This window comes from Cydia fagiglandana, chromosome 4 (assembly GCF_963556715.1).
Source record: "Cydia fagiglandana chromosome 4, ilCydFagi1.1, whole genome shotgun sequence".
NCBI classification, from domain to species: domain Eukaryota; kingdom Metazoa; phylum Arthropoda; class Insecta; order Lepidoptera; family Tortricidae; genus Cydia; species Cydia fagiglandana.
This window is the reverse complement of record NC_085935.1, coordinates 3789457-3813073: the sequence shown is the minus strand read 5'-3', so window position 1 is coordinate 3813073 and position 23617 is coordinate 3789457. Positions and strand designations below refer to the sequence as shown.

General features: G+C 38.0%; 2 protein-coding genes across 2 annotated transcripts; both read right to left on the bottom strand.

Annotated features, from left to right (window-relative positions):
- Nucleotides 1–445: 445 nt before the first annotated feature.
- LOC134663535 (androgen-induced gene 1 protein-like) lies at nucleotides 446–23345 on the bottom strand. Its single transcript, XM_063519931.1, has 2 exons — nucleotides 23124–23345; nucleotides 446–1029 (listed from the first exon to the last, which is right to left on the bottom strand). Exons 1-2 carry the CDS (start codon nucleotides 23274–23276, stop codon nucleotides 490–492), a joined length of 693 nt encoding a protein of 230 aa, XP_063376001.1. The 5' UTR covers nucleotides 23277–23345; the 3' UTR covers nucleotides 446–489.
- LOC134664117 (uncharacterized) lies at nucleotides 3072–4890 on the bottom strand. The gene has a single exon (XM_063520707.1). The coding sequence runs from the start codon at nucleotides 4813–4815 to the stop codon at nucleotides 3322–3324; it is 1494 nt and encodes a 497-aa protein (XP_063376777.1). The 5' UTR covers nucleotides 4816–4890; the 3' UTR covers nucleotides 3072–3321.
- Nucleotides 23346–23617: the final 272 nt, after the last annotated feature.

Genomic DNA, 23617 nt, shown 5'->3' with positions numbered 1-23617 from the left:
GGTTGAACCCGCGACCTCCAGATTTAAAGTAGCACGCTCTTACCGCTAGGCCACCAGCGATTTGATTTCATGTACAGAATTAAGAAAAGACACTAGAAGGTCGTCGATAATACTCATGATTAGGTGCCTGTCAAAGATAGCATCTAACACTGCATAATTGACGATTTTTAATTTAAAAAAAATATAGATCAGATAACGAGATATGATATATTGAAACAAATGATAAAGCTTATCAATATTTTTTGCACAAAGCGAAAATCTATTATTTGATCTGTGGCCTGCAACACCAGAGAGGTTGTGCGGTCAAGGTCGTATCAAAATAAGATTCAAACCGCAGCAAATTGTTACATCTGAATTAAGCTAATAATTAATTAATAATAATTATTATCACTGCACAAATATTCTAATAACTGATTGAATTAGGGTGAAAAATGAAACGAATGCATTAGAAAAAACAGTCTTTGTATAATTTAGTTACCCAACAATATCTCATTTGCTCTTCACCTTCTTCTTATCAACTTTCGACCACACAAGTCTATTCAGCTTCTCTCCCAGCAAGTAAAATCCAAGCGCTACAGTAATACTGGCCAGTACGAACCCTACCCGAGCCGGCCAGTTCAACACATCCAAAATAGGGTACACCCAAACCCCAGTTTGATAATAAATGCAATGGAACCAAAAAGTGTACGTTAAATTGAAACAAACGACGATCGAGCACCCAACGAACCTAGACGGGTATCTTCTATAAGTTATGACTAGTTCTAAAACGATGAAGAGAAGAATTAGAGAGTGCATTGTGTGGTTGACCCATGAGGGGATGGCGTTGGCTATTTTGTCAGGGAAGATGAGGTCTTTGTCGATGGCGTAGATGCCCCAGAAGGCCGAGGCGACGTAGAGAGCGACAGGGAAGGCGAGGATGAACAACTTGTCCTTGATGGAGCGTAGGATGGAGCTCTGCTTGGGGTGATCGACATTGGTGCCGATGTAGTCATTCAGCACGGAGACGGTGAAGTAGATTGTTTGCAGTATCTGAAACAAAATATTGTATGTTAAGCAAACTTAAAATAAAGAGGATGTTGTACAATCACTGAAAGACGGTAGCAGGAAACTAGGTTGCTATTATTATGTTATTATATTACCATATGGTTTGACGGGTACAATTTGGTTTGAAGTCGTAAAAATTATGGTACAGTCGATGTCGAAAAAATTATGACGTATTACCGTTATGTAATTTTTAAATATTATCATCGCTATTACAATAAAATTAACTGGATTATTATTCAATGTAATTTAATTATTGTCAGAATGCTTGGGGTCATTGTCAGATATTAACAGTTGGAATAAGAATAAATCATAGTGGTATACAAATAGATAATACAAAGAAAGTAACACTTCATTATTGTTTTACTTCAAAGATTAGTCACATTTGTTATCATGATTTAGAATATTGTTGCTTTCGATATCGATAACACAAGTCGATATTTTAATCAATCACGGCATTAATTGGTACGTTATTGCGGCAAAAAACGAGCTATGATTATTACCGTATAATTAATCACTGATATTAGTACGAGTATCTTCAACACCGCTTGTTTAAATCTAAATAAAAAGGGACATCTTTACACAGATTAACCTAGCCCCAAAATAAGCAAATCTTGTACTATGGGTGCTAGGCAACGATATGCATACTTATATAGATAAATACCGTAAAATGGGGTGAGTAGGGACAAAACTGACATTCAAACTTCTATAACATTTTATTTTTACATTATAAGCAAACTTAATTTTATTAATAAATGTTCTGGCCGTTTATATTTTAGTTTTTTTTAATGATTTTAGGTAGTTCCAAAATCCCTCCTTATCCCGTAGTTCGTCGTAGTTGGGGTGAGAAGGAATTTCATACAAAAGGTGATTTTGAAACGTTGTTGAATCTATTTTTTTTATTATGAATATTAATATAGCTCCATTTGTAATAGGAATACATTATTTAGATAGCAAGGAGCCTTTAAAAACCATCTCACCCCCCCCTGTCATCCCTTCTCTCCCCATTCATAACCCGACTCTCCTCGCGATCCCTACTCACCCCATTTTACGGTACATAATTATATACAGGGCGTCCCACGGCGATGCCACATGGAGGGAAAGTACCTTAAATATCATAGATAGCATATTTTGCTGAAAGAAGACTTCATTTTATTTTTAAAACTTAGTTAAATTGCATTCATACTTTTTTAATTTTTTTTGAAAAAAAATGTATGGATAAAAATGATCGCGTCATTGGAGGAAAAGTACCTTAATTATTGTAAATGAACATCTGACTGAAAGAAGACATTATTTCGATTTAAAAAAACAAGTTGAATTGCATTTTAAATAATTTCATGGTTAAACCGGGAATCGAACCCGCTACACGAGAAAAAAAAATACCTTGTAGCTTTGTCATACCGATCGAAAGGCTTCAATGTGAGAATTATTTTTTTGGTACAAGGTATTTTTTTTTTCTCGTGTAGCGGGTTCGATTCCCGGTTTAACCATGAAATTATTTAAAATGCAATTCAACTTGTTTTTTTAAATCGAAATAATGTCTTCTTTCAGTAAGATGTTCATTTACAATAATTAACGTACTTTTCCTCCAATGACGAGTGTATAGTATAGCTACCCAAAATTTTTGTTCCCCATTATTTTTTGTTCCATTCGCGTTTTTCCCCACTTTTTTATTTTCCTATGCAGTTGTGTCACTATTAGGCTACTTTCTCGGACGCATGAATTTCTATACGTTTTTGTTGCTACGCTTATTTTATTCCATGCATTTTGGCTTCTAGTCCGTATTATCTCCATACCTATCATGTACCTGTAGAATTTATTACCATTATTTAATCAAACACTAATAATTTAGATGGTTAATATTTTGCCCAATCTTACCTACCGAACTATTACGGGGTGGATCAGGAGTCAGTTTTTAAAAAAACAAATTTTGAAACACACACGACTTTAATATTTGGATTTAGAAAAATAAAATGACAAAAAGGTGTAAACCACGCGCGAGTCCAATCCGATCTGATTGGTGTTAATTATTTACCTAATACGAAAGCTATGTAGCCCTTACGTTGCATTGACGTCAATGAGTCAATGCAACTCGGCGTTTACATTATAATGGCCAACCCTGTAATTTACGATATAACAACCCCCCCGTTAAGATGGATCATCATATTTAAAATGATGAGGAATTTAAATTGTGGAATTGAAGGGTTGGACTGACCTGTGGTTTTACAAAAGAGAATAAACTTATCTAAACTTAAAAATCTAAACACACGCATATTGGCATCATTGGCTATGAGTTTTGTGAGTGACGAGGATGTTGCGTTTTACAGGGGATGGAGTGCAACGATCTTCCTCTGAAGAGCAGGTTTCTTCAGTAGGTTCTTTCATGACTATCATATGAGTTGGTGGTAGTTCGGTTTTCCTGTTATGACATTGGTTAAATATCTGAACGCAGCACCCTGTCTTATCCTGCGGAGATTGGTTACAGCAGAGCCAATTTCTGACTCTGTAAAGTATGTATAAGAGAAATAGGGTAGAAATTATATAAGTTACAGATATGTAATGCGTGCTGTACTGCTGGAAGTGAGTTGGATTTTCTAATTTATTCAATTCTTTTTCGAATAGGTTAAGATGGGTACTGGCGTGCACCAATGAATCTAAATTGTTTATGTTTTCTAATTTAATGAATGGTAATTTACCTAGGGTTTTGTTTAATCTAATTTTCTCACAACAATCATCCTGGACGATATTAAAATCTGAAATTTTATTTGTAATGTTAGCAATGATGCTTTCACTAGACGAGGTGAACTGCAAGGTTTTGTAAAAAGCTTTGCATGTTTTTGGCAGTGTCAAAATGCCGGTTCCGAATAAGACTACTTCTATGTCATCAGGTTGATTGTTGCATGTTATATGACATTTTCCTGGTTCTGATTGGACAAAAATCCAGCGATTTCCTTTTATTTTGTGAAATACATCTATTACGCCATGAATTAATCTAGTAGTACAAATTTCGGGTAAGGTTGTAACTGCCTCAGTTAAAAATACGGTTTCACAGATAGGATTTGCAATTGTTGAGTAAACATTCGTTAACGCGCACACATAGCACTTCTCACTGATCACTTGGCACTTTTTGATATCGTTGATTAGTGAATAAAACATGTGATCCTTCGTTATCGCCACATATGAGTCGGTCGGTGCAATAAGAGCATATGTATCAGGTTTCGTTATGTCATATGGAGTAGGTAAGGGGACGACATTATATAAGTTATAAACTTGCGGTAGGACTAAAGGGATTTTTACAACAACAATGACTCTGTTTGAATGGTAATAACAAATTAATTTAGATAGGTCAATTATTTCGTGAATATTTTGGATTGTCAGCGACACTGGAAGTTCGTTGTGTTTAGGTAAGTTGTGTCTATTTTTATCTAATTCATTGTACAGTTGGTGAGGACTTAGTACGGTCGGGTGTAGGATATTAAGTTTTGCAAATAATACGGCATTGCTAATGTCATCAATGTCTAGGGAGAGCGTTAAGATAATTGATTCTAATGAATTCAAAAGTGAGTTGGTTTGGGATTTGATTTCTAGTTTGTCGTTACTATTAGAGATGGTTTCCATTATACTATGTAGGGTTTTAATATTTTCCAAAAGATGGTTTTCATTTTCAGTGACTTTATTTATCGAGCTATTGAAGGTGGATATTGTTGATTTAATGACGTGTATATTATCCTTCATTAGATGGGCTAGTTGTTTTTTCGTCAGTCTGTACGTCATTGATCGCCTGGGAAAATTTTAGAGCGTCCTCGGTGTCTAATGTGCCGAAAATAGTTTTTAGCAATGAGCCTCCAAAATCCATCAGTGCCCTTTTAAAACGACTGTTAGATTTTTCATCAACGAGTAGGTAGGAAATGGAAGAGAATTTATTAACGTTTTTTAAGTGTTGGTGTTTAAGGGCAGAGAGAGCATTATTACAATCGGTCTGTATTTTGGATGACGTGAGTGAATTGCACAATACGCGTGTTTTTTCAAATAAAAACTCTATGTTATCTAAATTAGGTAGAATATGACTAATATCTAGATACGTAACTACATTCCAATTGTTATTAGTAAACTTAACATCTAAGTGCTTATCGAAGTATAAGCCGGGGCTTCCTCTTATGGGTGAGATGAAATCGCCGGCTGCAGGTGAATGTACACACCTGTAAATGAATAAAAGGGACTATGTCAGCAATAGCTCACGTTCATGGCGACGTGTGGTCTGCGGCCGGTTTTATTTCGTCATAGTGATGACGTACATGCTTGCGGCCTACCTGTAATGTGACTGTATGTTTACCGTTTGTCTTAATTATTTTAAATGGACCCTTCCACACAGGTAATAAGGCTTTGTTTTGCTTGTGGTGGCAACGCGCGTATACCATGTCACCTATTTTATATGACGCCGGTTTGGCGTGTGAATCATAATATGTTTTGGATTTTTCTTTTGATGAGTTAATATTCTGAAGGGCTTTTTGGCGGCTGTAGTAAAGTCTATGATTTAAGGCTCGTACATAGTCAGTGTAAGTGTTAGTGTCCAGAGTATCGATGCTGTTGGGAATGTATGGTTTAAAACCAAATAATAGTTCCCAAGGGGAGAAGCCTGTCGTGCTATGCACGTTTGAGTTGTATGCAATCATAGCGCTGGGGATATAGAGGTCCCAGGTATGTTGGTTTTCACCAATATATGACCTTAAATATTCCTTAAGGGTAGAGTGGCTTCTTTCAAGGGCTCCACACGTTTGAGGGTGGTAAGGAGACGCAAAAATGTGTTTTATACCAAACAGTTTGCTTATTTGTTTGAAAACTTCAGAACAGAAATTTGTGCCCTGGTCAGATACAATCATTTTGGGGATTCCCATGTATGAAATATAAGTAACTAATAACATAGCAGTTTCCTCGGCGGAGCATGACAACATGGGATAGGCTTGTGAGAACTTAGTTAAGTCGTCCTGTAATGTCAGGATAAATTTATATTTCCTTTCATGGGTCTCCGGGAGCGGGCCCACAAGATCTAAATAGATTTTCTCGTTTGGCCGAGTAGCATTTGAAGTGATTATCATAGGTGCCCGATTCGTTTGACGTAACGGCTTATTAACTTGACAAGATCGGCAGTTTTTGACATATGCTTCTATATCTTGTCGCATGGATTTCCACCAAAACTGGGACTTGATTCTTTCGAGCATACGGGAAATACCGGGATGTCCGGCTAAGGGTGAGTCATGATTGTCTTTAAGGATTTGTTTTACTTCTACTGGGGTAGGATATTTGATGGAGTTATGGTAGATATTAACCTTTATGGCTGTATTGTGGAATAAAAATGCTATAATGTTATAAATTTTGGTAAAGGATAATTTACTAAATGGGTCGTTGAAATCGGATATGGCAATTTCTTTTTCCTCAATATACCAGTATTTTACCATATCTCGGTAGTCACGGATCAGGTTAAAAATATCTTTATAAGTCATTTCCTCGAAATGGTGGACTCGTGTGAATAAATGTGTATAAACATGTTTTTCATTGGATGTAGAGTAGAAACTATGAAGTACGCGTTCAGTGTCTCGAATGTCAGGCTGGCTCGTTGAAGAGTTTATTATATCTAAACAATAAGGAACACATTCGTCTAAATCTATGGATGTAGGATAAGCGATTAATTTGCATTTTGAGCTAAGTAGGGACTGGTTGTGTTCTTCAATTAGGGTGTCGTATGACACACCGGGTTGTTTATTTATTTGAAGAAATTGTTCATAGGTTTCAGATATAGAAGGTAGATTGTGTGAATCATCTTCGTTATTAGTTGTCTGTGGTGGATTGCCTATTACTGACGTAGGGGAATTTGTTTCTTGAGAATCGGTTAGAGTATTGACAGGGAAGCGAGACAGCGCGTCGGCGTTTGCATTTAATCTCCCTTGCTTATAGACGATTTCGTAATCGTATTCTTCCAGTTTTAGACGCCATCGAATAAGTTTGGAGCCGGGGTCCTTAACGTTCATAAGCCATACAAGTGGTCTATGGTCAGTTACGATTTTGAACCTTCGGCCATATAAATATGGTCGAAAAGTTTTGACTCCGAACAGAATTGCAACCAACTCTTTTTCGGTAGTAGAGTAATTTCCCTCGGCTTTGTTGAGAGTTCGTGATGCGAAGGCGATTGGTTTATCGTTTCCAATTTCACCCTGAGATAAAATGCAGCCGACTGCGTAATTTGATGCATCTGTAGTCAAAATGAATTCTTTCTGAAAGTCAGGATATTGGAGTAGCGGAGCAGTTGTTAATTTATGTTTAAGTGTATTGAATGCCTGGTCTTGTTCGGCGGACCATTGGAAATGAGCATCCTTTTTTAGGAGCGAAGTAAGGGGTTTCGTGATTTTAGAGAAATTTTCGATGAATCGACGATAATAGACGCGTTTTACCTACCATTAAAACGCATATTAATTTACTTACCTTATTCGAAGCTTATTTAATTGAGATAGGCAGCACGTTTCCCGCCGGGTATTGCTATCTCTTTCTATACCCCTTCCATGTTTCTCCCTCCACCTGGCAGTGGGGATGACTTTGGTTCATTCCCAGATTTTAATTTGTTCTTCATTGGATCGAAATTAAACCAGGCAGAGTTTACTCATAAGCTTCGAATAAGGTAAGTAAATTAATATGCGTTTTAATGGTAGGTAAAACGCGTCTATTAATTTGACTTGACCGTTATTCGAAGCTTATTTAATTGAGACATGTTTGTTATCGCCTGGTGGAGGACTTAAGATGCCAATGTGACAAGGGTTCTATAAAATTTATACCACTTCACTTGTGGTATGGAAACATTTTTGCTAGATTGTTTGAAAGTAAACAACAGAATTATCATACTTCACTTTTTAATGAAGGGTTCATACGATGATACATGATACGATTTCGAAAAATGGATAAACACCATCAGAGATATTGTAACAAAAACAAAGTATTGGTAATAAGACTTCTTGAACACGATTAGCGAGTATTGCTACCTGAATTTCAATAAATTAGTACTTCGTAATCAAAGTAACATTATTAACCACAAATTTTAAAACCGTAAAGGTTATTAAAGTAATCAACAATAATTGACACAAAAATTTCTCAATGAGACTTTTTGTTAACACCAAGAAGTCCTAAATATGTATAACAATCAGAATATCCAGGACTAATATTTATTAGTTATTGTTGGATTAGATCTAATCAACTGCTGCAAACAAATTTGATATATTCATTGGATTATTCGAGGAGGGCGCAGGCATAACCTCTCGTCTGTAATAATTTTTAAACGTGTTTTCAGAGCGCCAATTACCTCGTGACAGAATATCTTCTACAGAACAATTATCCACCCAATTCTTAGAGGCTACAGCAGCACGAATGCTTCCAGGTGTTGCCGTTATGCCTGCCTCCCTAATCACGGATTTAACCCAACCAGCAATCAGAGCACGCGATGCCACTTTAACATCACCTCTCAGAGAAATAAAGAGGCTATTACAATTCACCGATTCTCTTCTACCTTTTAATAGTGAGACTGTTTTTTTTAAACCAAAAAACAGGGTCAAGATTTTGACACGACTCATTAGCAAGTAATCTCCACCCTGATTGTCTGTAATTCGCGCAATCAGTTTTAGACCCGAACATAGGCCAAAAGATTATTGAACCATCCGAGAATACGCAGTGATTACGATCAATATTTAGCAACGTAAGATCGTGTATTCTTCTGCCAGAGCAGAGAAGGAGGAGCAATGCAGTTCTTCTGCAAACCTCAAAAATATTGTCATGGTTAATTTTAGATTTTCTAAGATAATCAATCAGGACTTCCACATTCCAAATCGGAGGTTTTTTATCTATTGGATTTCTTAATGCTATGGATTTTAACACATGCTTAACAGGGACATGAGTACTTAATCTTTCCGCAGCCTCCGTATTACAAAGAGTCGACACTACAGATTTGTATAACAGGATTGTCTTGTAAGATAATTTGTCAATCAAATAAAGGTCAGATAAGTACTTGGCAACATCTGCACCCGAAGGTTGTGTAGTATTTACTTTATGCTGCGTCGACCAAACTACCCACTTCTTCCAAGCTGTATTATACGTCTTGCGTGTAGAGGCGCGCCAAGAGGACTGAAGAAGGGAAATTTGTTCAGAGTTCCAGCCCGTTAGACTTTCCGACCACCCCCACACTTCCAGACTTCTAGCGTCATCTCGTGAACATTCGGGAGCGGAAGATTCGTGGTCACGTCCAGTAAGACCTTGTCTAGGTGATGTAGAGTAAAGGGTGCGGCTATGGCACGAGCCTTGAGATCCGCACGCCAGAAAACACGGTGCCATCGAGGGACTATCATCAGAAATGTTCCTGAAGCTTGGTTTAGGTGAGCCAGCACCTTCGGTATCAAGTACGGGGGTGGAAAAATCCACGCCAGTTCGAAATTCCAAACCTTTGAAAAGGCGTCGTGAAACAGGGCTTCGTGATCGTTTTGGTCTATCGATGTATCGATACATAGTTGATTACGACATGAGCTCTCGCCGAAGCAAACAGATCTATTACTGGTACTCCCCACTTGGAAAACACTAGCTCCGTGCATTCTGGAAGAAGATGCCATTCCGGAGGTGCACGCAATCTCGATAGATGATCCGCGTGACTGTTGTACCTCCCCGGTAAGTAAAACAGGCTCAGATGGATCTGATACTGCTCCAGCAGTTGGAAGACTCTGTACGTTAACTGCAAGAGAGGAGTTGACCTTGTTCCTCCCTGATTGCGGAGGTAAGCTATAACAGTCTTGTTGTCGCTCTGAACTAGGACCGTCGAGTGAGACAGGAACTGACAACGATCTTCCAAAACGTTTAGAATGGCAAGCATCTCCTTTTGATTGCAGTGCAACTCTTTTTCCGCACTCGTCCAGAGACCCCAGAGAGACTGATAATCTAGTTGCGCTCCCCATGCAAGATCTGATGCGTCGGTTGTCAGAAAATGAGACGCCGGTGGCACATGAATTGGAGACGGGCAAAGACAATTGTGCATCCACCATACTAGATCGTCCCTCGCATCTTGAGGTATCGCATATGTCCTTTTCGAAACTTCTGGTATCCGATTTAGGAGATTTAATAAGGCTCGATAGTTTAGCCTTCCCAAGTGAACCACGAAACTCGCAAAGTTTAGGAGTCCCACCAATTTCTCTAACTCCTTCCGGTTTGTTTTGTTGGTGTTTAACATTTGACGTATCTGCGAGATTAACTTGGGTACTTTGTCTTTCGGCAGATACTTCTGATTGGACCACGGGTCCCAATAAACGCCCAAATACACCAGACCTCTCTGAGGTTTCAAGACTGATTTCTCGTAGTTGACTATCCATCCCAGTGATTCTAGTCTTGTTAGGACTACGCTTACGTGGGTGACGAGAGTCTCTTTGACCTGGTGGGCAATCAAGAAGTCGTCGAGGTATACAACTACTCGAATATCCTCCTTTCTCAGCGTCTGAGCAATCCAGTTGGTGATTGACGCAAAAACCTTGGGCGCTGTGCTCAAACCGAATGGCAAGCAGGTCATTTCCAGTAATTCTTGCCTGTAGATAAGACGCAAGAATCTTCTGTGCGCTTGGGCAACTGGTAGATGAAAATAAGCCTGCGACAGGTCTATTTTGCACAACCAATCTCTTGGTTGAAGAAAGTCCGGTATGCGATGAACGTTTAATAAACTGAAGCGTTCTGTCAATACGAATCTGTTCAGGGCCTTTAGGTTGAAAATAGGACGAGCAGTGCCATCGCTCTTTGGTACAAGGAAAATTGTGGAAAGAAAACTGGGTGAGGGCTCTGCCACTTCCAGTATACCTTGAGTCTTCATTTGATTGATAACAGCTGTCATTTCGGTCGAGTGTGGGCACTCGTAGCTGCTCAGATGAAGACTCGGATAAAGGAGAGGCGGTTTTTGTATGAAGGGTATGCGATACCCTTTTATTATCCGCAACAAGAAGTCTGGAGCATTCATTCCTCTCCACATATTGTAATAATTTGCTAAACGGCCGGCCCTGAACTGTATCGAGTCAATATCTCCTTCGCTTGTTCTGTCTCTGCCCCGCGGGGGAATGAGGGCGCTTACGTCCTCCTCGACCTCTTTGCTGATAGTCTCTTGGCTGACGGTCTCGAAAGGAGGGCCCAGGAACTGGCCTTGTAATAGAGCGAGCAGAATTGTATGTATTTTGATACCCTTGCGAAGGGTACGGATGATGGTAGCCACCCCGCGAGGGTGGGATATTATTTGCATCAGAATAGCCATGATTCTCGTAGTTGTTACCAGGAGCATGTGCCTGATTATAGCGAGCACCCTGCGAGAGTACTTTACGAGGCGCAGCACCCTGCGAGGGCGCGCTTGTCATCTTTGAAGGGCCTGCTTGCGAAGCAGGAGTCTTAGGTAAGGACCAGAAACATTTTCGTACACCGCCATATTTTTCGATTGCAGCCGTAAAAGCCTCAGCGTTAAACAGTGACGTTCCTGATGGAGGAATCTTACGTAAAGCGGATTTGACCAACTTATCTTTGACATGTTTAGTGATTCCGTTACGTCGCATTTGAATCACTTCCGCTCTGTGGCCACATAACCTGTAAAAAATCTTCAGAAACCTTGTAGTAATCACCACTGAGAAAAACACTGTTAAGTTTTTCACGAAGAGCCTCGTGTACAATTTCCGTGCCTCCCTGAGCCCAAGTCAGCACATCCTGCACGGCTGCGTGTAAAGCCTCCTGCTGTTTTAGCATACAGTAGGTTAATGCACCGAAAGCTCTATCTGCTTGCACTAAGTGAGGATTCTGATCATACTCTCTAACCTCGTCGTTAGTTTCTAAGTCAGTATAGCCTGGAGTGTGATTATACACTTTTTGGATCTCTGCATAGCGTAAATTAAACCATTCGTTATGATTCAACTGCTGTATATCACACAATAGCTTTAACTCACCTTCTGACGTGCCTGGCATAGCCGGTTCTTTTAATTTGGTACCGAGTCCAAAAGCAAACGGCTCTGGTTCCACGGGCACAGGCGGTGCCTGGTCTGGTTCATTTTCCACATAAAGATCTCGACTGCAATCTGAAATATCTGAATTATTATCGTACGGGCGAACACATTCGTTTGATCTTGCTATTTGTGTCTGCAAGCTGTTAACGAGTTTTGTCAATTTAAGTAGTTCCTTTTTTGTGCCCCCCCTTTTCTTTGACTTGCGGTGCCGTCTTCGTCTCGGGCTAGCCTTGCAGGAGCTAGTAGAACTGCTACTACTACTTGATGAACTGGAACTGGACGACCGGTCACGATTTCGTGTAGGTTTTGCCTGAGCACCCAGCTTTGCTACACTCTCCTTTAGCATCGTCCATGACTCTAAATAAAATAACCGTATTACAATGCTATTCAATAAACAAAGATCGAACGGTAAAACCGTTTAAGAATTTTATTATCAAATGGAGGGTAGGTACATTTTCACGGCAAATGGTTAAATTTCCAATATTTAATTCTTTACAATTATTCATTTAACACTTGAGGGTAGAATACATAAAAAGTATTCCAACTAACTATCCAAATCGAAAATGGATATAATTTGCAATAATTGATCTCAAAATGTTTAGAACTTACGTGTATTGTTGCACACAATAAATGTATTTCGGTAATAGTAGATACTATACCGTAATAATGACAACTTAACCGTCGCGCTTGATATCCAAACTACGAAATAAATTCCAATCCTTTGTTCTGGATAATATTTTTGAGAGCGCGACCAACCGCGGCGGGAAACTAGACGCCAATGAAGAACAAATTAAAATCTGGGAATGAACCAAAGTCATCCCCACTGCCAGGTGGAGGGAGAAACATGGAAGGGGTATAGAAAGAGATAGCAATACCCGGCGGGAAACGTGCTGCCTATCTCAATTAAATAAGCTTCGAATAACGGTCAAGTCAAATTAATAACCTACTAATCCCAGAAAGGATTTAATTTCTTTTGGGTTTCTAGGAACTGGGAATTCGGTTACTGCCTTGACTTTATCGGGGTTAGGTGCTACCCCATTATCGGTTATAATATGACCGAGATAAGTGGCTTCGCGTCTTAAGAATTCGCACTTATCCGGTTGGAGCTTTAAGTTGAATTGACGTAATCTGTCGAATACTAATTTGAGTTTCTCCATATGGGATCGAAGGTCATGCGAATAGATTATACAGTCGTCTAAGTAGACGTAACAATGGAGGCCCTGCAAACCTGTTAGGACAGTGTTCATTAGTTTTTGGAAGGTGGCAGGTGCATTTTTTAACCCAAAAGGCATACGGGTATATTCGAAATGGCCTTGAACTCCATTTGTTGTGACCGTGAACCCAGTTTTTGGGGCGTCTTCGCTTTTTAATTTAATTTGATGAAACCCACTGACGAGATCGAGTGTTGTAAAATATTTAGAGTGACCTAGTTGGTCGAGAATATCGGTTATTAAAGGTAAAGGGTAGATTTCGGTGACAGTGGCATCATTGAGTTTACGGTAATCAATCACAATTCGCCACTTTTGTTTACCAGAGGCATCTCTTTTCTTGGGTACTACCCATACTGGGGCGCTCCATGGTGAAGTGGAGGGACGTATTATATTTTGCTCCAGCATCTTTTTAATTTGGCTTTCTACTTCGTTTTTGTGACATTCTGGAAAACGATAAGATTTTACGTGAATTGGAACTGAATCTTTTGTGTCAATTGAATGTTCTATGGCGCTAGTACAACTCAACGACTCCCCTTCGAGATAAAATATATCAGTATAATCTGCGCAACATTCTAATAATACTCTCGTCTCTTCGTCGTTTAGGTGAGATGTTCGAATAAGATCTAGAACTTCTTGAGATCTATCACGGGAGGAGGCTGTGACGTTAAGTACGTCGGCAACAGATTCGTCCACTTGCATCGAGGTCTGGATGTCGAAAGGTTGTAAGTGGACTTTATAATTTTTTATTACCACTTCAGAGTTAGTTGTGTTAAGAACGGATACGTTGACCCGTCCATTGGCTTTAGGTTTCACTATGCAATTTGCAAGATAAACTCCGGCGGAAATGTGATGATCTAAAATTACACCTTCGGTGAAATGAGCTGTTTCGAGTGGGGGATTTGAAATTTGGCATTCGATTATGGCTTCAGACCGTGGAGGGATAGTGTAAACCGGTTCGTTAAAATAGAAGGGTAGTGAGTGACCTTGAACTATGAGGTGATTTGTTGAATATAGGATATCAGCGTTAGTATATTTCAGGAAATCATTCCCTAAAATACCATCGTATTTCAAATACACATCATCTGTGATGGCGTGGAACTCAAAGTGAAAAGAAGCTGCGTTTTCTTTATAATCTGGGCATACAAAGGTCAATAGAAAAGAGCCCAGGGTTTCGCAAAATGAACTATTTTTACTTAGGCCCTTGAGTAGGATTTTATCATTAGACAGCAGCGGTTTTGTATCAAAGTTTTTAAATTTGGTTATACTGACACTCGATCCAGTATCAATAAGGAAACATAGAGCCTTTTTGGCATACTTTGTCTTTAGGTATATGTATGGTAGGGATATTTTATTAACGGATGACCCTATTTCATATATAGGGAGTGAATTAGAGACTCCTATAGGAGTAGAATGATGTACTTTAGTTGTAGGGCTCAACGAGTCAGAGGCTTCCGTCAGGAAGGGTTGAGGTGTAATAGATTTAGGACTCAACGAAACAGAGGCTCCCGTAAGGGAGGGTTGAGGAATGTTAGATTTAGGACTCAACGAAACAGAGGCTACCGTAAGGGAGGGTTGAGGAATGTTAGATTTAGGACTCAACGAAACAGAGGCTCCCGTAAGGGAGGGTTGAGGAATGTTAGATTTAGGACTCAACGAAACAGAGGCTTCCGTCAGGAAGGGTTGAGGAATAATAGATTTAGGACTCAACGAAACAGAGGCTCCCATAGGGGAGGGTTGAGATTTGGCCTTTGTAAGGATTGTAGGAATAGTGCCCTTAGGATTCGGAACACGACGGCACATATTCGTGGCCCGATTATTTAGTTTAAATTATATTCATAATCGCTGGCGTTCTCGGAACTAACTTGATCGGGTGACGGTGAATATGCACGTGCTTGAATTGCTTCATTTGTAACGTGATGCGCGGCGGCCTCATTATTGTCATTATTACGTTTATATTTCTCGTTATTAAATTGCCGTTTGCGGCATTGCGAAATATCATGGCCTAAGCGTTTGCAATACCTGCAGGATAATTGGGCTCCTGTATTTTGGTTGGAACTATGCGGCTGCGAATCGAAAGACACACGTGGCCGGGCCACATGGTTATTTTTATTAGGACATTCACTTTCGGAATGCCCGTTTCTCCCGCAGATTTTGCATTTAGGCCTAGACGACGTTTTATATATAAGATTTTGAATTTTCTCTTCCTCTAAGGCGATATTGATTGCATTATTCAAATTCTTGGGATTTCTGCAACGGACCATGTTGCCTAACCTAGGGTGTAGCCCTAGCGAAAAGGTGTGTAGTGCCAGGTCTTCCGTCATGGCTATGCGGCCAGACAGATCCTTTTTGTAAGAGTCCGAATTGTGAATTTCGGACTGTAAGTCCGTTAGACATGTTTCTATTCGTAAAGCGAATTGTGCAACTGTCTCGTTGCTTTCCTGTTTGCATGACTGAAGGTCAATTAATAAATGATTATAATGCTTTCTCTCTCCAAAGTTTTGTTTTAAAAAAGTTTTTAGGCTGTCAAAGGTGTCGAAAATTTTATTAGAACATGCTATCTGTGCTTTGCCCTCTAATCGTGCATAGATATATTTAAATAATAAAGTTTTTTGGTTCTCTGATGCTAAATCTAACGCGTTCTGGCAATTAGTAAGGAAGGCCGTGAGCGTCTCACGATCTCCCTTATAAGGGTTAATAAATTTACACAGGACGGAAATTGAAAACTCCTCGCTTGTTTCGGGTTTTTTTTCAGTTTTGTCAACCATTGTTAAATAATTTAGGGGGTAGTAAATCGACCTTGAAAATAAAATATGTAGCGGTAACAAAAATCAAGTGTTTTACTCACAGGATGAGCGCGATGAGAATCTTCATCTGGAGAGACGTTTGTTGGCGTTGAAGAAGTCGTAGGGGTGCTGCCGATAGGGCAACTGTTGAAGGGCGGCCGGAAAACCTTCCGACAGCGGAATACAGGTTGGCTTTCCTCGGGCGGTTCGTTGGCAGGCTTATTCAAAAAATAAGGCTGACTGTCGCAACGGCTGGACCACGAAGGAAATCAGGAACTTGACGAGGCGGCAGGAAGTCAAGAGATTGATGGTGTTGATGCCCCGGAGATGGATCGGTGGTGCCTGTGCAAGGCGCTTCTGGATACGTGGTTCTTCTTAAAAAAAGTCTTTTGGATATTTAACGTGTTTTCCGTCGCGTATGGAATCCAGCAGAACGATACGGTTTCCGTGCTGGTATCCCACTTCTGACACCACTATTACGGGGTGGATCAGGAGTCAGTTTTTAAAAAAACAAATTTTGAAACACACACGACTTTAATATTTGGATTTAGAAAAATAAAATGACAAAAAGGTGTAAACCACGCGCGAGTCCAATCCGATCTGATTGGTGTTAATTATTTACCTAATACGAAAGCTATGTAGCCCTTACGTTGCATTGACGTCAATGAGTCAATGCAACTCGGCGTTTACATTATAATGGCCAACCCTGTAATTTACGATATAACACGTATTACGTTAAAATCTTATCATGCCGCGATCAGAAAGGGATTAGAAATAACAGATTTCCATACACTTACGTCTAAATCAATATGGATTGACAGCTATCTCAATCCCTTTTTAATTGCGATTCAGTAATACAGTACTATACATACCTACCTACTTAATAAACAAATAAACCTCTTTGAAATATGATTACCTTTTATTGCTATGAAGTAAGTATTTATGAATTGTCACTGAGACAAATAACTGAAAGATATACAGTATACAACCTCACATACAGTCAGCATCATAATATATTCGATAACAATCCAAGTGGCCAATATCCTTACCTCAGCGAACTGATATACATGGAAGTATTCTGTCCGCTCAGTTATGACCCAACGTAAACTATTCGATTGTAGGCGGTGCTTACAAACTATTCGATTCGCAACTTCAGTTGGTCCGAGATGACAGTCAGTGACGGATGGCTAAATTGATTTATAAAAACAACGTTTTTTTGTAATTAAAAATGTCTTCATGTGTCGTGAAGTGGTGCAGAAGTTATTTTAGTTCATACCAAGGATAGTGGAATCACTTTTCACTTGTAGTAAACAGATAACTTCAGTAAAATTTGAAATAAACATGACGATTTGTTTTCAATACTACCGTGCTAAGCTAAAACGTAACAACTGCATACGACTTTCATAACAACATACGACTTTTTAAATTGCAAGGATAATAGGGATGGTGTTATGCCAAATGAAGTAGACTATTTTTTTGACTTGTGCTTGGTTTAGGTATTTTCTATATAATTATAAATGTAGTAGGTAATGAATTCTTTCTTACAGATTTGTATTTTCCTTTTTTATTTCATGAGACGGAGCTGTAAAAAAACTACCTCATTCTTTCAAATTCATAATCAAATTTGATATTATCATTTTACATTACTTTCCATTCAGATTCCCACAAGATGCTATTCGCAGAGAACTATGGAAAAAAGCTGTCCAATTAGAGAGACATGAAATTAAGTGGATGCCTGGAAAGATATCTAGAATATGTTCTATTCATGAGATATAACTCGTGAGATAATCATACCCGGTCTCCTATATGTAGATACACTTCCACTGAATTAATTTAAAAAATACACACATTATCTGAAAATGTTGATCATTCGAATCCACCCTCTACCGTCACATATATGTCGGTTCTCTCTCAAGCGATTTTTATTTATTTATTTATTTATTTAAGAAGAAACAAACAGTCGTTTACAAATAGGTTTACAAAAATATTTCTTAAATTAAGACCTGGAGTTTCCTTATTATATATAAAAATTGCAGTCTGAATTGAGTCTGCAGTGTGTTGATTTTTGACCCGATTCGTGTACCCATGTATATTTTGCAGGCTGTATAGCCAGTCCGAATTCTAAGATCAAGTTTACCATACATTTACAATGGCGTACTTGATCTTAGAAAAACGGACAGACTATACCTGAACGTGACTTCGCACTACCATACAAATTTATAATAAAATATACAAAATACTTATTATAGCGGAATACATTTATACAACAATGATATATTTACTTATGTTGAGTTAGTCTGTCATTTCATAACAACATTTTAACTAGTTATCTTTTAATCTGCATTAAATTATTATACGTGAATTATTTGACTGGTTCTTCAATGTATGGCATAAACCTATCCCTGTCCAAGTCATATTCTAATCAAATATGAACCGCAAACTCTCAGCGGCCAGTACGTACAACAAGAAGGTTATTAGCGGATTAATGTCGCTGATTGGTAGTTATTGACATTATATATATGCATTTCATCTACACTTAGCTATGTACCATTAGTGTAATAAAGATGACTATTATTTTGTTTACCAGCTTTGATTACAGGCTCTGTAAACGCGTCGTCTTATTTAAATGTAGGCGTAATTTTGTATGTGTGCTAATTTGGCCCGAGAATTTGAACGGTAATGTTCCTAAAGGCGGTTTCCATACTAAATATATGCGTTCACTGCCTTACCTACCGTCATACAAATAAAAACAAAGATCTGTTCCGATATATTTAGCTACTTTGGTTGCCACTAATTCTTTGACGCTTACTGTACTTCCTACCTAGGTACCTGAAGAGTGAAGACCTATGTAAGTGCATAACTGATACTATGAATTGGTAATTTTTTGACATTAAGTTTTTGGTTCATACGCCATTTCACTTTCAGTCATTTGGTGTGACAGAATAACAGTATATGATAACATAAAAAAAAAACATAGCCACAACCGAATACAGAACCTCCTCCTTCTATGAAATTGAAGTCGGTTGAAAATAATAGTGAGATTTGGTTCTACAGGTACATGATAGGTATGGAGATAATACGGACTAGGAGACAAAATGCATGGAATAAAATAGGCGTAGCAACAAAAACGTATAGAAATTCATGCGTCCGAGAAAGTAGCCTAATAGTGACACAACTGCATAGGAAAATAAAAAAGTGGGGAAAAACGCGAATGGAACAAAAAATAATGGGGAACAAAAATTTTGGGTAGCTATACTATACACTCCCAATGACGCAATAATTTTTTTCCATACATTTTTTAAAAAAGAAAATTAAAAAAGTATGAATGCAATTTAACTAAGTTTTAAAAATAAAATGAAGTCTTCTTTCAGCAAAATATGCTATCTATGATATTTAAGGTACTTTCCCTCCATGTGGCATCGCCGTGGGACGCCCTGTATATATATAACACCCATGAAATCTAGTTTGTTTAAGTTCTGATTTCACACTATATATATATGTAGGCACTTAAATTTATGTAAAATAATGTATAATTGTATATAATACCCATTTAATGATATAATTACATTAATTACTCATAGCGTAGCTGATTACGAAATCATCAATTACCGCAAAACGCAGCCATTGGAGTGTAGTGTGCCTAAAGCTAGGGCCACAACATAACATCAACATGCTTATTCTTAAGATGAAATGAAACAGTGGATAATTGGATATACCAGGGGCCAGAAATCACTACTCAAATTCAAATTCAAAATATACTTTATTCATGTAGGCCTAGCAACAAGCTCTTGTGAATCGTAATTAATCTTAATCTAATTATCAGAGCAATTTATTGATGTTAATATTATTCCATAATAACATTGGACTATTATACAGATCAAATTTAACACTAAGAATTTCACATAGGATCGTCAAACATTAAAAAAATTCTATAAAAAAATACTAGTCTAGAATCACTAGAATAAAATCTAAATGTCAAAAAAAAAACGTAACAAAAGAAGTACATAGTATTACATCGGAACATCCATTTCCTCATCAATAATCAAATATACCTAATAAATAAATAATCATTTCGAATAACAATTGAATTGAATTGAATTGAATTGAATTGAATTAATCCCACGTTGTATTATCATTCATGTAGTCTTGTGTGGTATAATAAGCTTTAGAAATAAGTTTACGCTTTACATAATTCTTAAATTTCTTTTAGGAACCTCAAAGAGCCACGAGCCACAAACGTTGTTTGTGTCTGGGAATTGAGTGGCTTAAAGAGTCGAAATTTATATTCCTAAAGAGCCGCATGCGTCTCGCGAGCAGCAGTTTGCCGACCCCTTAAGGGGCCCACTGATTAACAGTCCGCCGGACGGTATCGGCCTGTTAGTTAGAACAAAATTTTGGCAGTTCCAAACAACTGACAAGCCGAACAATATTTTAATAGTTTCGAACAACTGACAGGCCGATACCGTCCGGCGGACTGTTAATCAGTGGGCCCCTTATCCCTAAGTGTACATAGTATTTTATACAATTTGAAATTACCACAAAAATGCAGTCCTCTGAGGCAGAAAGTAAAATGGACTTAATGGCAAATAATGTAAACAAACCATAAATTGGTTTTTACATTTCTTCGTAATCTTTTTGTGGACAACAATGATTCTATCAACAATTTATAGTTCGTTTTTTTTAGCATTAGAAATAAGGTAAACAATCTTGATGTGTATTTTAATTGAACAACACATTTTAAAAATAAGTTACGGCAAATATGTAACAATTATGAATCTAATACGATCACTTATATTCTTCTGCTTTCATAAGTAATAGTTTTTTGATTTTTAAAAAGCGTTTTTCATTTAAAATACATGTCAAGATCGCTTACCTTCTTGCAAGTTCTTTCTAATGCTAAAATAAAAAAACGAACTATATATATGTCGCAGGCAAATTGTAAGAATCCGCCATTTGCAAACGGCTTCACGTGTGTAGTGTGTAACTATTTAACTCTTGATAATTTATAAATAAATATTATGTCTTAATAACTATGCCTACAAATCATATCATAAATAATTAGGTATAATTCTATATTTACGATAAAACGTAACTATCGGCGCGATTTGGGAAATGAATTAGAGATTAGCTAGATACGATATATCTAGTGAATTCATTTCCCGAATCGCGGCGCCAGCCGCCATAAGGTACCTTTTGCCGTGGAACGTCACATATCTTTACTATATCGTATCTAATTCAGTTCCCGAATCGAGCCGTATAATTATTATCATTAAATACAAAATTAACGTACCTCAACAACAGTCGAAAATATAATCGAGTTACGAGTTACACATTAAACATTATACACACGTATGTGTACACGCCTTTAGGAATATCAGATTAAGCGGTCGGCCTTGATTCTAACAAACAATATAAGTACCTACAGTAGTAGGTATATACATAGCTATTTACATATCTACCTGTAGTTGGGGTCAAAGTCTCTTCAGTGACTAGACAACTTTTGCAATTTGCGAAATAACACATTGTATAAAAAAATCTTTTGAGTAAATAGACGTATTCGGTGACGATTGTGACGACATACTGAGATAACATAGCGGTTATTTAAGAAACCTGTCCAGCTGCAAAGTGGACTAATGAGACACTTTACATCTTGACAGGTGATAAGAAGCCTAACGCAAAATTTTAGTTTTTATACTGAGTTTTACATGTTTTAATCAAGAGCAAATGCTATGAATAAATTCACACGAAAACTAGACTAAGGTAAACGTAAGTAGTACTAGTACTCGACGTGCTAATGCCCAATACATGACACCTATTCTATTCCTTCCTGTCACCTCTATTGACAATGACTTAAGTTTCAAGATGACATGTAGGTACTGGGACCGTGTCGGGCACCAGTACGTTTACTTTATAGGTACTTATGTATTTTTAATTTTTGCAAAGTCAAGCCGACCACTGACTAACAGGCCGCCGGACGATATCGGCCTGACAGTTAGAACAAAAATTTGACAGTTCCGAACAACTGACCGGCCGATATCGTCCGGCGAACTGTTAGTCAGTGGTCGGCTTCAGACATCAAAGATTTAAAACTTAATACACCCTATCGTTGCGGTTGTATTGTAAATTCCGCTATGTGATCTGTCAAATTTTCCGGAAAGAAAACCTTATGTAGATTTTTCAGAGTTTTATTTCAGTTTTCAAAAATCGAGTAGGTACCTACATATTGGGATCTACAAGCGCAGTGACGTTAGCACCTACTTTATTAATACTACATGCTTTATGTCATACAACTTTAGTACTAATTACGTAGGTAAAGCATAACATTTGACAGATCACATATCGGAATTTACAATACAACCGCAACGATAGGATGTATAAAGTTTTATAAATGACATAAAGCATGTATATTAATGATACTATGATTATAGTAGGTGTGTAGACACCTACTATCATTATAGGTCTAAAGATCAATTGTATGCAGATTATGTTCGCACGCAATAATTGCAGTTGTGAGTTGAATTTGTTCATTAGATTTGTGCGGAAAGAGAAGAGTTGTTGAATGTAAGCACCCATCCATTCCACGATTCTCCTCTTTCCGCACAGACTCTAGCTACAATTCAATTTAAAGCCATAAAAATATCTAGCTGCCGTATTCGAACTTCAAGATATTCACAAGAGACGACACGTACTAGATCCATTCTAGATACGTTATAGTTTAGATATCAACTAGTTCTCTTTTGCAGCGCAATTCGGGCAACAAATGTCACTTTTACGTTAGATAAAGTAAGATATCTATTAGATGTGAATTAGATCTCTAAATCATATCCTGTAGAAATCGTTCAAGAGTATCTCCAGCATCGCGCAAATGTCAAATTTGACAGTTTTGATCTTAATCATATCGTTATCGTATCTTGGTGATGTCTAAAAGATATAGATATCTAATAGATGTCTATTTCAAAATCCGAATCGGCCCCTAAGTTACTGGGAAAATGACTCAACCCATAATAATTATATGACCCATAAAATAACAATCAAAAACAACTCACCAAACACCAGAACGTCAAGAACGTTGACCTCCCCCTTAAAGGATACTGCTCATAGGCCTTATTCGGGAACGGTATATTCACGTAACTCAGGTCGTACCACACTGTATACAAGAACAGCGATGCGACAGACACGTGGAACAGACGTAGCAACATTTTGACAAGTGTGTACACCAGGTACTAGCAACGGTGAGTCCACACCACACCGATTCGACCGACGGACGGGCGGCGAATGAGTATAGTTGCGGAGTTATCTGATTATGAACGTGATTGTTATTATTATGATAACCGGTGTCTGGACGGGTTGAAATGATAATTTCAAGTTCATTGGCGTATGGGTCATGCACATTTTATTGTATAACTGTAACCGGAAAGACGCTTACGCTATTTTTGTGGTGAAGACCCTTTTTAGGCCGAGTACCTACATTTTTTCAGTTATTGAGACTCAAATAAGAAAAACAGAAGGGATTTTTTTCCGAAATGTTATTGACCCGTAT

Coding starts and splice junctions, on each gene's coding strand:
- LOC134663535 (XM_063519931.1), bottom strand. CDS start 23,276: ATGTTGCTACGTCTGTTCCACGTGTCTGTCGCATCGCTGTTCTTGTAT. Junction 1,030..23,123: donor TCTTGACGTTCTGGTGTTTG/GTGAGTTGTTTT, acceptor ATTTTGTTTCAG/ATACTGCAAACAATCTACTT.
- LOC134664117 (XM_063520707.1), bottom strand. CDS start 4,815: ATGACGTACAGACTGACGAAAAAACAACTAGCCCATCTAATGAAGGAT.